A 13,793-nucleotide genomic window follows, 5' to 3' on the forward strand; every position below is an offset into this window, starting at 1 on the left:
AATTTCGAAGAATGAGGGGGATCTTACAGAAATACAAAATTATGAAGAGAATAGATAAGAAAGATACAGGGAGGTTGTCCTCTTGTGGGTGAAACTGGAACTAGGGGACATAGCCTCAAAATAAGGGGGAATAGGTTAAGGACTGAGGAGGAACTTCAATCTGTGGAATTCCCTGCCCATTGAAGCAGTTGAAGCTGCCTCATTGAATGTTATTAAGGCAAAGATAGATGTTTGAGCAGTAAAGGAATTAACGGGTATGGTGTGTGAGTGGGTAAGTGAAGCTGAGTCCATGAAAAGATCAGCCATGACCTTGTTGAATGGCAGAGCAGGCTCAAGGGGCCAGATGGCCTACTCCTGCTCCTTGTTCTTATTTTCTTATGAAATAGATTTGCAGGAAATTTACAGGAAGATCAAAGAATTATTAAGAATTGTGATAATGAGGTCTTCAGTAATCCTGACTATAGATTGCAGTGGTAACTGGAAATCAAAAGGAAGAAAGAATTCCTGAAATGTATGCAAAGAGGACTCATTTAATCTATGTATTTCCACCTCATTAACAGAGGGAGTAGTGTTAAACAGAGTTCTAGGTAATGAATTGGGACATTTGACAGTGTTTCAATAGGGACCACCTAGAGAACAGTAATCATGGGAAATGACTATATGAATTGGAAAGTTTAGAGGGACATGGGACTAGTGCTGACAATTGGGACTAGATTAATTTAGGATACCTGGTCTGCATGGAGGAGTTGGACATAAGGGTCAGTTTCTGTGCTGTACATCTGTGACTGTAATTGAGCATAAAATGGCATCATAAGAAATGACATCACCACAGGAAATGACATCACCAAACCCAAGGAAACTCAAACATTTAAATAGAATGCAGGCTACACCACCAGTGCGTCATTCAGAGGCTCACTGAAGATGTCACCTAGTATGGTGATGAAACATCTGAAAACGAACCTTCCAGCTCAGCGAGCCAATCTACATCCAGAACCTTAACCTGAGCTACCAATCTTCTCAAAGCTCACTATCTCCAATGGGTGCAATATGCTAAAATTGGCCCGAAAATGGGAAACCAATGCCAGAGCGCCATCCGCGAGCAGCTGTACTTGCTGCACGAATGTCTAAGGAAACAGGTATTACCTAAATGTTTTAAATACAAACCTCCCCTTAACACCCCACTAGTCAAAAGAATAGCAGAGCAAAACAGCCGCAGAATACTTAGAGAAATTATTAATAATGCCCACAACAGATTCTATAAAATACAACCTGGAAATTTTGCGCCAAAAATCTTTACACACTAATGCAACAGACCATGAGTGGACAGACAGAGTACAACAAGCCATAGATATTAGACAGAGACAAAGACAGAAAATGAAAAAAAACTAGACCTGCATATAAAACTAGACAAAAACACACAAAGTAACAACACTGACAACACAGAAGCACGGATAAAAAAACATATCTGACCGACCCTTAACAGCCACTGAAAAAGGATTAAATTACAACTTCCAGGATGCAGACAAGAAAGATTTCTTAGCAGCATTACAAATTACACTGAAAGGCAACCAACTCACAGAAGAAACCCAGCAAGCCATCAGACAGGCAGTCACACCAACATTAAGTAGGAAAAAGGAAGGAAACACTCTCAATACACAAGAAAGGAAAGCACTAAAAAGACTGTAAAAAAGATGAAAACATTGTTATCCTACCTACAGACAAAGAACACTTGACAGTCATCTTAAATCAAAGTGACTACATTGAGAAAGTAAATGCACTACTTAGAGATACCAACACTTACCAACAAGTGGCGATAGACCCAACCCCACAACTCGAGAACAGAATCACAGCCCTACTTGGAAAAACCTCAGAAATCTGGAGAAATAAATAAGACCGACTTTCAAAAGATAAAGCCAGATGGATCCACGCTTCTACGGATTACCCAAAATTCACAAACCAGGAATCCCCCCTCAGACCCATAGTCTTGGTATTTGGAACACCAACTTACAGAATGGCCAATGCGCTGCGCCAAAGACTAAAACCCTTCAAAGAAGACTTGCGTTACTCCATCCATTCCACCCAAGAATTCCTGAAGACCATCAAAGACACCAAGAAAGAAGAGGATGAAATAATGGTCTCCTTTGATATCACAGCTCTGTTCACATCCATCAACCTCAGCTTAGCCAAGGAAACACTGACTATATTATTAGAAGAACCAATGACGCATACAACAAACACCACCAACTTCATCAGCAAGGACAAGATCGTCAAGCTAGTGGACCTACGCCTTACCACCCACTTCACCTCCAACAACAAAATCTATAGACAAACCAACGGAACACCCATGGGAACTCTGATATCAGGGTTCTTAGCAGAGGCAGTAATGCAGAGACTCTAACAAACAGCTTTGCCAACAATCCAACCCAAACTTTAGGTCCACTATGTGGATGACATCTTTGTCATCACTAAACAAAATAAATTAGAAGAAACCTTCAAGTCCATCAATTATACCCTTACTGGCATAAAACTCACTAAAGAGGAGGAAAACAACAATAAACTGCCATTCCTAGATATCGCAGTAGTACGAACAGCCAATGGGGAACTTCAAAGCAGTGTCTGCAGGAAAGCAACATGTACATACCAAATACTGAACTACAGAAGCAATCATCCCAACACCCAGAAGCGAAGCTGCATCAGAATATTACTTCACTGAGCCACCACACACTGCAGCACAGAGGAACTAGGAAGAGCAGACGAAAATCGCCTATACAGTGTATTCAAAAAGAACGGGTGCCCAATGAACCAATTTCTGAGCAACAAACCCAAACAAGCAGACAAAACACATCCAGAAACCTTAGCCACTCTCCCCTACATCAAAGACATCTCAGAAATGACTGCTGGACTACTCAGATCACTTGGCACCATGGTAGCTCACAAACCCACCAACACACTAAAACAGCAGCTAATGAACTTGAAAGACCTATACAGACAACAAGCAAAACTAATGTCAAAATACCTTGCAAGAACTGTGACAGACAGAAAACTAGCCACCAGGATACATGAACATCAACTAGCCACAAAACGATATGATCCACTTTCACTAGTATCCTTACAAATGGATGAGGAAGGACACCACTTTGACTGGGACAACACATCCATCCTAGGACAAGCCAAACAGAGACATGCAGAAGAATGCAATGCAGAAACATGTGGGGCTGATTAGGGAACAGAAAGATTCTCTTGGTCGGGAGAAGGGATTAATAGGTGCTAAACAAATTTGTAATGTTCATCTGTTTTCACTGAATATAATGTTGCAAATGCAGCATTAAAGAAAAAGGTAGTGGCAATGTTAGTGAGAATAAGATTGAAGAGGAGTGCTTTAAAGATTGGTAGTCCCCACTTTTAACAAAAAAAGGTCCTAGTCTGTGTGTATTGAACCTTGGGTAACTTTCTGAAGTCTGGAAGTTCTTGAATTTCAAAACTACAGTATGTGCTGTGAAAGAAAACCATATAATTGTTAATTGACTGTTGTCAAATAGGAGAAGGAATTTGATCCCTCAAGATTGGCCCGCCATTCAGTAAGATTGTCACATACACCCTGGGAGTTTTCAAATCATCTGTCATTCCAACTTCTGAACTCTGATATTTAAAGACCTATCTTTAAATACTTTCATTGATCTGGCCTCCACAACTTTGAGGTACAGAATTCCAGATATTTATGATGAGAAGAAATACCTGAACATCTCAGTTCTAAATTCTGAAAATTATATTCCCAATTTGAGGAACCCCCCATTCCCCCAATGGAAACATGTTCTCATCTACCAAAAGAGAAAATGCTGGAAAATCTCAGCAGGTCTGGTAGCATCTGTAAGGAGAGAAAAGAGCTGACATTTCGAGTCTAACTGAACCTTTGTCAAAGCTAAAATAAAAAGGGAGAAATAGGGAGGTATTTCTTCTTGACTGAGAGAAGGTGAGTCATGGCTCCAGAAGCAAAGGTAGCAATAAAGAGATGATAATGACACAGTGCATAGAGAAATTATAGGGAGATTAGGAGCTGTGAATGACCAAGGCTGAAGCCAATGCTATGTGATAAAATATGTGGGGGATGGGTGAAGCAGAGGCAAAATGGAAAACAGGGGAGAAGGGTAGCAAAGGGGGAAGAGGAGAGGAAAAAGGTGATGAAAGAGTGGGGAACGAGAGAAAGAGAGACAATCAAGAAATAAGAGGTACAGAACAGTGAAAAAATTTTTTAAAAAGGGGTAAATAAAATTACGGAGCAGAATGAAAACAGAGGGGTTGAGATGGGATAATCATCTGAAGTTGTTGAATTCAATGCTGAGGCCGGCAGGCTATAACATTCCTAGTCGGAAAATGAGATGCTGTTCCTCCAGTTTGCGTTGAGCTTCACTGGAACATTGCAGCAGGCCAAGGACAGGCATGTGGGCATGGGAACAGGATTGTGTGTCGAAGTGGCATTCTCCCCTGTTTTCCATTTTGCCTCTGCTTCACCGATCCCCCACATATTTTGTCACATAGCACTGGCTTCAGCCTTGGTCATTCACAGCTCCTAATCTCCCTATAATCTCTCTATGCACTATCATTATCACTCTTTATTGCTACCTTTGCTTCTGGAGCCATGACTCACCTTCTCTGAGCCTATCATAAATACCTCCTTATTTCTCCCTTTTTTTAGCTTTGACAAAGGGTCAGTTAGACTCGAAATGTCAGCTTTTTTCCCTCCTTACAAATGCTGCCAGACTTGCTGAGATTTTCCAACATTTTCTCTTTTGGTTTCAGATTCCAGCATCCGCAGTAATCTGCTTTTATCCCATGTTCTTATCTATCTTGCTCCTGAGAATCTTCTGTTTCGATGAGATCCCTCCTCATCCTTCAAAACTAATGAATGCATTATAGTAATAAGTAATAACCTATTTATTGACAAGTCAACCCCTTCATCCCAGGAATCAGCCTGGTGAATCTCTTTTGAACTACCTATGATCCTGCAATGCCAGTATATATTTTAATTGCAGGAACCAAAATTGTACACATCCAGATACTGCCTCGCCAACATCTGTGCTGTTGTAACAAGACTTTTCTACCTTTAAACTCTAACCCCCTGGCATAACAGCCAAGATTCTACTCCCATTAAATTTCAGTTAATTTTTAGTTTTGATGTGGTACTTTTTCAATATTCACATTACCATACAAGTAAACTATAAGTGTTTATGTTGTCTGTTTTTGCGTTGTCTTCGGGCCATGCTGTAAATGTATATGGACAGTACAGTGATGTAAGTTCCAGTACTTGTGGTTACTTATTCTGTAACTCTGTATAACAACGTAGTGTGAAACGTGCTTTTGATTTATTTGAGATTGGTCAGTTCTAAGATGATTTTTGATTGTTGCTCAGTTTGTTTTGATGCAGAATCATTTGAGAGAGGCTGAGTAATCTTGTAGAGTATGCAGACAAATATTAATGCAACTACTGCGAAAGAAGTCACATTGTCAAGTAGAAAGTGAAGCCTTAAAGCTCAGCAACTATTGGAGGCAGTACAAAGCCAATTTCCCATGTCAATATTGAAGTAGCAACACTTTCATTTTATTCAGGAGTACAATTTTTAGAGCGCATTGTGGGTGGCACAGTGGCACAGTGGTTAGCACTGCTGCCTCACAGCGCCAGAGACCCGGGTTCAATTCCCGCCTCAGGCGACTGACTGTGTGGAGTTTGCACGTTCTCCCCGTGTCTGCGTGGGTTTCCTCCTGGTGCTCCGGTTTCCTCCCACAGTCCAAAGATGTGCAGGTCAGGTGAATTGCCCATGCTAAATTGCCCGTAGTGTTAGGTAAGGGGTAGATGTAGATGTAGGGCTATGGGTGGGTTACGCTTCGGCAGGGCGGTGTGGACTTGTTGGGCCAAAGGGCTTGTTTCCACACTGTAAGTAATCTAATCTAAAAGTAATCTAATCTAAACAAGGTATTGAACTATTAAAAAGAAGTATTTTGGTACAAGTGGGAACAACCTCTGACAGAGATTCCAACTTTCCTAAGCTCTTGACCAATCAGACTTCTTGATTGAACATTTTAAAGCACAGGCACACCTTCAAAGAATTACAAATACCATGAGATACCTTATTAAAACTTTTCTCAGCTATCCAAAGTTACAGCAATAAAATGGTTAGACTGTGGTTTCATTAGCACATGGTAAGGTTAGAAATAGGCAAAACTAAAGAAATCTAGCACATGGCAAAAGTTAAGTATTTTTATCACAGTTTAAATTTGAGTCTAAAAATGAAATTTGAAACTCACTTTTTTAAAGTATAAAACAGGAAGAGGACTTATGATTCTTTTAAAACAGTCAATTGCCTATTCTCTATAAAGATTTGAATGGTGATCTGCTAGTATCATAATTCCTTGATCACAAATTATATCATGTGTTACAAAGAATTGCATTAAAAATTACATTATCCAAAATATAAAACAATCTCAATGCCATTTTCTTAGAAACATAATTGCACAGATGATGATCTAGGTTCATTAACTTCACCATCTAGTGTACAGAGATTTGCAGGATGATGATAATAATAGTTGTTTGCTGATCATTGCAACTAATCCTTATCAATTGGTCTACAACAGATCTAGATGTGAGGTAATGAAATCTCACACTGGCAAAATGTTTTGGAAACTTGCTACCCACTACCTCCCACAACTATGCCCACTACATACCCTGCCACATGTAGTCTCTCACCCTCACCCTCCCTTAACTCGCATTATCTCCTGCATGCATACCCATTCCCACTCGCTCATGCTCTGTCATGCTCTCTCTCTATCCCACACAATCTCAACTTATCTCCCATACAGAGATCTACTCACTCCTCCTCCTGCCAGCGCACACCCTAGTTGAATAGTCGGGGCAAAGTAAAATATGCCATGGTGTTCACTTTCAGGTCTGTTTAGAATCTGAAAACTACTGATAGTAATCACCTCTGAGTTTTCTCTGTTCCAGGCCCAATTCACTAATATGGAGATGAAGTACTGGAGCTGCAAGAAATTCAACTAATAATAATCGCTGGAAGTACTCAGCAGGTCAAGCAACATTTGTTTCTTTTCCCACATATGTTAGCTGACCCACTGAGTACTCATAAAGCATTTTTTGTTTTATGCCCAATTTACTAATCACTAATCATGATTTAATCTTCCCAACAGCTACTGCAATATCAATTTGTACTGCAGCCACCAACTGTTCACAACATACTATCCAACAGTTTATAAAGGAGCAGGATTCAATATTGAACTTTTAATATCTCCTATCGTCTGATTTACTTTGCTTGATCCCTGCCGCTCATGTTATAAGTTATTGTTAATCAGGAGGTCTTCCCTCATAAACAGATTTTGTCCTTTGAATTTAATGTATAGACCCTCTCAGTAATAGTATTAATTCTTATCACTGTGTTATCTGTTAATGGGCAATGCTGAACTTATGTTGTTCAATCAACTACTTTTTGGTTATTTTAATTGAGTAAGAATATTAATTTCATGTAATACATTTTCCTTAAGAAACTGTTTTCGTTGGGAGCTGGAGATAGACAATTGATACAAACGCCGTTATATGATGGTCTTCCTGTGACAAGCACAAGTGTAGCTCTTCTTTTTCAACAACTAGGTAGGTTTGGATTATTCATGCATTTCCTGATTCTATTTTTGTAATTACTCCAGTGTATAGCTGATTACCTAAATTATTACATGTGTGTGATTAGCTCTAGCCATACCTTTATAATGTTGTGATGCCCATTGGTACCACCAATGTAAGAGAAATTAGATTTACATTTCTAGTTAATAGCTGAATGCACAGTAGGATTTCACGGTTAAAAAACTCCATTGTAAACATGCCTTCTCTGATTCTTGATCTTCTAACTTTCAACACCATTTTAAAACTAAATTTTATGATAGTTTTATTCAGCTTTTAGGTAGGCTTTTGATTTGATGCATCAAATTGATTTTATTTACATTGCAAAAGTTGTGCACTCGTACAGACATTTGAAGAAATGCTTAATGATTATATTTTTTATGGTGAGCTAAGACCATTCATGGTACTTAATTTATATTATTGTCAAGTCAGGCAAGAAACAAAAAACTGATAATTTATTTTTGTTTTCAAGTTGCTGTTTATCCACTTGTCTTTGTCTCTCCCTACCTTGCTCATTCCCTTCGCACCTTCTCATATTTTGGTCCCCTCTGGTTCTTTGGCCTTCAGTCCGCTCTCCACTCTTGCTGACCATGCATGATCCACAGCATTCACATTGTGCTTGTAGTCAATGTCTCTGCCCATAGTCATGCCCACCGTCTGTCTTCTCCATCCATCGCAACTCTTTCCTTCGCATATCCTATCTGTGTCCTCGCTGTGCTCTCCTTTTGTGTCATAAACATCTACGTTTGTACCGTTATCAGTTTTAAGCTTTAAATGACTTACCACATCTTGAAAATTATGAACAGACTTGGTGATTTGAGTAGATCTCACTGAAGGTTGTTTTTTTTTTTGAAACAGTGTTAAGTTCAAGCTAATGTTGAAGACTTGTCTGGGTCAGGAAAAGAAATCAATTTTTATGTTTACAAGATTTCAAGTTATAAAATATTTCAGAAGGGGAGGGATAAAACATGTTTGTTACTTGCTGACTTTCTAATCATTTGGGACATCTTCATATGATTCAACAAGGGAAGAAGACACTAGCAGGAGTAGTTTATACAACCCCCCAAAAAGTAACTAGTTGATAGGACAGAGAACAAATCTTGAGATAATGAAGGCTTGTAAGAAAGGGCAGTTGATTAATCATGTATGAGTTCAATCCTCCTGCAGATTGGCAACACAAATAAGTAGGAAGACTTCAGAATGTATTTGGGACTGTTTCCTTTAACAGTATGTTGTGGATCCAATCGGGGATCAGGCTATTTTGGATTTGGTAATATCCAACTAGGCAGTTATAGTAAATAATCTCAATAAACGATCTCCTCAAAAAGTGACCATAACATTGTCGGGTTTGATTTAACTTCTTATTGATGCTTGTACTGAGATACAGTGAAAAGTATTGTTTTGTATGCTAACCAGATAAATCATATCCTAATGACCTTATGTAATAGAATGGATCGCAGAATATAACGTTACAGCTACAGCGAAGATGCAGAGAAAGATGAACCATAACATGAGCGGTCCATTCATACAGCTGGTAACAGCGGGGAAGAAGCTATTCTTAAATCTGGTCATAATTGTTTTCAAACTTTTGTAACTCCTGTCCAAGGGCAGTGGGTGGAAGAGGGTATAATGGGGTGATATCATTCACTGAATTGAATTATTTCTAAGTGCTGTGATACCACGTCCCTAACAATGGATTCTAGTATTTTCCATGTAAATAATGTTAACGGTCTTATAGTGCTGTGGTTCTGTTCGCCGAGCTGGGAATTTGTCTTGCAAACGTTTCGTCCCCTGTCTAGGTGACATCCTCAGTGCTTGGGAGCCTCCTGTGAAGCACTTCTGTGCTGTTTCCTCCGGCATTTATAGTGGCCTGTCTCTGCCGCTTCCGGTTGCGGCAGAGACAGGCCACTATAAATGCCGGAGGAAACAGCACAGAAGCGCTTCACAGGAGGCTCCCAAGCACTGAGGATGTCACCTAGACAGGGGACAAAACGTTTGCAAGACAAATTCCCAGCTCGGCGAACAGAACCACAACAACGAGCACCCGAGCTACAAATCTTCTCCCAAACTTTGGTCTTATAGTGCTTTCTGGATGCCGCATTTTAGGAAAAATGTAAAACATTGGAGAGAGTGCAAAAGAGTTCAGGAATAACATTCTAGGGATGAGAAACCTCAGTCATTATGTCTTTTTGGAAAGATTGGGACTGTTTACCTTAGAGAGAAGAAGTTAAGAGCTGATCTCATGGATATTTTCAAAATCACAATCAGTTTGGTGAGAGTAGATGAGAAGGAATTGTTCCATCTTGTTTGAGAATCGAGAACCAGAGGGTACAGACTGAAGTGTTTAGCAAATGAAACAATTGTGAAATGTAAAAAATGTTTTTGCACAGTGATTAGTTAGGCTCTGGAATGCATTGTTTGGAAGTGTGGTTAGAAGCAGTTTCAAGTGAGGGTATTAGATTATTATTCAAATAGAATTTGCAGGATTACAGGGCAAAGGCAGGAGATTGATATTACACCAAAATAGTCAGCTGGTGCAGACGTACTCAGCTGAATTTCCTCCTTCTGCATGTAAAGATCTATTTTGTCTCTTTGTCCCTCAGCTGTCAGATTGTCATTTCAAGAAAACTGGCTTATTCATATCTTTTCCAGAAGCACATCCAACTTCTTTACCTGATGTGAACTTTATGATTTAAATCTCTCAGCAACATGGTTGACTCTTAATTGTGCTTTGAAATGGCTAATTAAGCCATACAATTGTATGCAAACTTTGAATAGTTGAAGACACACTCCCAACATCTTAGGAATGGGTAATAAACACAGCCTTGCAATTTAGGAGTGCATGTAAGTTTAGCAAATGGACTGCATTGGAGTTTAGGGATGCGGCATTTCTGTTGTCCATTTGGTCATTTGCAAACCCACATTACACTTAATGTGGATGTAAGCTTTTTCGCTGAGCTGCAAGGTTTGTTTTCAAACCTTTCGTCACCATGCTAGGTAACATCAGTGAGCTTCTCGTGAAGCACTGGTGTTAATGACCTGCTTTCTATTTAAGTATTTAGTTTTCCTAGGCTTGGTGATGTAATTTCCTGTTCTTTTTCTCAGTGGTAAATGGCGTCCAAGTTGATGTGTTTGTTGATAAAGTTCCGGTTGGAATGCCATGCTTCTAGGAATTCTTGTACATGTCTCTGTTTTGGCTTGTCCTTAGATGGACGTGTTGTCCCAGTCTAAGTGGTGTCCTTCCTCATCTATATGTAAGGATGTTATTGAGAGTGAGTCATGTCTTTTTGTGGCTAGTTGGTATTCGTTTATCCTGGTGGCTAGTTTTCTGCCTGTTTGTCCAATGTATGTTTGTTACAGTTCTTACACGGTATTTTGTAAATGACATGAGTTTTGCCTGCTGTCTGTATAAGAACTTCCAAATTTCTTAGTTGCTGTTTTAGTGTGTTGGTGGGTTTGTTGGCTACCATGATGCCAAGGGGTCTGAGTAGTCTGGCAGTCATTTCTGAGATGTCTTTGATGTAAGTGAGAGTAGCTAGGGCTTCTGGATGTGTTTTGTCTGCTTGTTTGGGTTTGTTGCTCAGAAATCGGTGGACTGTGTTCATTGAGTACCTGTTCTTTTTTAATACACTGTATAGGTGATTTTCTTCTGCTCTTCCTAGTTTCTCTGCGCTGATATGTGGCGGCTCATTGAAATAATGTTTTCATGCAGCTTCATTTGTGGGTGTTGGTATGATTGCTTCTGCGGTTCAATATTTGGTCTGTATGTGTCGTTTTCCTGTGGGCGCTAGTTTGAAGTTCCCCATTGGTTGTTCGCTCTACTGTGACATCTAGGAATGCCAGTTTGTTGTTGTTCTCCTCCTCTTTAGTGAATTCTATGCTAGTAAGGATATTATTGATCGTCTTGAAGGTTTCCTCTAATTTTATTTTTGTTTAGTAATGACAAAGGTGTCATCCACGTAGCGGACCCAAAGTTTGGGTTGGATGGTTGGCAGTAATGCAGAGACTCGAACAGACTGCTCTGCCAACTATCCAACCCAAAAGAAGCTTTTTCCTGCAATTTTACATGGTAAGTTACAAAGTGTCTTTATATTTGACCTGAAACATACACTATGGCACAGTGGTTAGCATTGCTGCCTCACAGCACCAGAAACTCAGGTTCAATTCCCACCTCAGGCAACTGTCTGTGTGGAGTTTGCACATTCTCCCCGTGTCTGCATGGGTTTTTTCTGGATGCTTTGGTTTCCTCCCACAGTCCAAAAATGTGCAGGTTAGGTGAATTGGCTATGCTAAATTGCCCTTAGTGTTAGGTGAAGGGGTAAATGTAGGGGAATGGGTCTGGGTGGGTTGCTCTTCGGAGGGCCGGTATGGACTTGTTGGGCCGAAGGGCCTGTTTCCACATTGTCAGTAATCTAGTTAGTAATCTAATCATCATTTGATGTAAATTTGTGATAAGTGTGAACTGTACGGCAGACATATTCATTACTTAGACTCAGTGATTAATGAAATGTTTAAATGTCCTTCGATAATCAGCAAAAAGAGAAACATACTGAGCTTAATTAATATTGAAAAGAACCCAATTTTAAAGTACTATAAAGCATGCTCAAGAGAAGTTGTCTCGAGTCACACAGATTTGATGTCTTAAAAGTTTTTGTAGTTCGGCCCAATAAATCGTAATAAAAATGTCAGTTACACTTCATGAAGTAATACTATGAAGAAGCAAGTAAGTTATTTATAGTGTCTTGTTCCAGTATTGCTGTTTCTAATTTTCTGCTGAATTCACAGACTTTTTTTGGAAGAAATAGTTTTAGTTTTGAAAAGCAACAATTTTATGGGAGTCATAAAGAAAAGGAAGTACTAGTATTTAAACAGTACCATCTATAACCTCACTATGTACAAAAATGTCTTTATAATCAATTAGTTAGTATTGAAGTACAGACATTGTAAGTTAATAATTTTGATGATAAAAGCAATAGATCAGAACTATTCAGAAAAACAATTATCAACAGGTTTTTAAACCAGACTTGCACCAACATGTCAAATAATTTGTAACAATTTTAAAATGCATTGTGTATATTGTTCCGAAATTTGCTTATAATTTGTGGCGTGACAGAAGCTTCGGCTTTCTTAGAAACTTTATATTTAGATGGTTTAGGCATTTTTACAGTTGAATTTTTCTACATATGATTTTCCTTGTTGTTTGGATCACTTCTGAATTGCAACTGTCAAAATCAGACTCGTGCAGAAATCCAGAGAATTTGAAATCAGTGTCTGGTGGTGTTTGGCAACATTGATTTTTTTAAAAAATTCCCAGGCTGTGACTTGTGCTATATTTATTATATATTTGAAATCATTTGCATGGCATTGAAAAATTGTATTAAAATAGCAAAACTTACCAACTGCATTTACTGAAGTATCTTGTGAGTCATATGCATAAATGGTGCTTTGATGGTTTAAAACTTCAATTTTCATGACATCAAGAAGGTAAAGAGAGCTGAAAGAAACAAGGTAATATATATTTTATGCTTTCCAAGTGCCCCAATAATGCAGAATTCTGTTATTGTTCACTAATGTTTATGCTTCAGTGTATGCTAATTATATTTTCTGGAAGTTTAAGTGTAAAGTATCATGTGAATCTTGAATTCTAAAATGTGCCTGTGCGTCATTGCCATCTGCTGGTTTTGAAATGCATTGCAATGAAAAAAAATGATTGATTCAAAATAAACTAAATCATGGTGAAGCATTCACACTGCATGAAGTGAACATCAAAGTGGAAATTCCCATATGAATTCTAGTACAAATTCCGAAGACAAGTGAGCAGGTTCATTTTTGGCATTGTTGACGAAGAAAGCAATGGTGCCTATGGGAATTCAGATGGTCAGGGACATAGAGTCATAGAGATGTACAGTATGGAAACAGATCCTTTGGTCCAACATGTCCATGCTGACCAGATATCCCAACCCAATCTAGTCCCACCTGCCAACACCCAGCCCATATCCTCCAAACCCTTCCTATTCATAGACCCATCCAAATGCCTCTTAAATATTGCAATTGTACCAGCCTCCACCACTTCCTCTGGCAGCTCAGTCCATAAATGTACCACCCTCTGCGTGAA

At 39.1% G+C, this 13,793-nt stretch overlaps 1 protein-coding gene across 1 annotated transcript in view; it reads left to right on the forward strand.

Moving 5' to 3' along the window:
- The window catches only part of sbf2 (SET binding factor 2), a 568,047-nt gene that overhangs the window by 274,263 nt on the left and 279,991 nt on the right, over positions 1-13,793 (forward strand). The window contains 1 exon segment of the mRNA XM_072592265.1: positions 7,549-7,654. Coding sequence (XP_072448366.1) covers positions 7,549-7,654 — 106 coding nt within the window.

Source organism: Chiloscyllium punctatum, chromosome 22 (genome assembly GCF_047496795.1).
Source record: "Chiloscyllium punctatum isolate Juve2018m chromosome 22, sChiPun1.3, whole genome shotgun sequence".
In the NCBI taxonomy this organism is placed as follows: domain Eukaryota; kingdom Metazoa; phylum Chordata; class Chondrichthyes; order Orectolobiformes; family Hemiscylliidae; genus Chiloscyllium; species Chiloscyllium punctatum.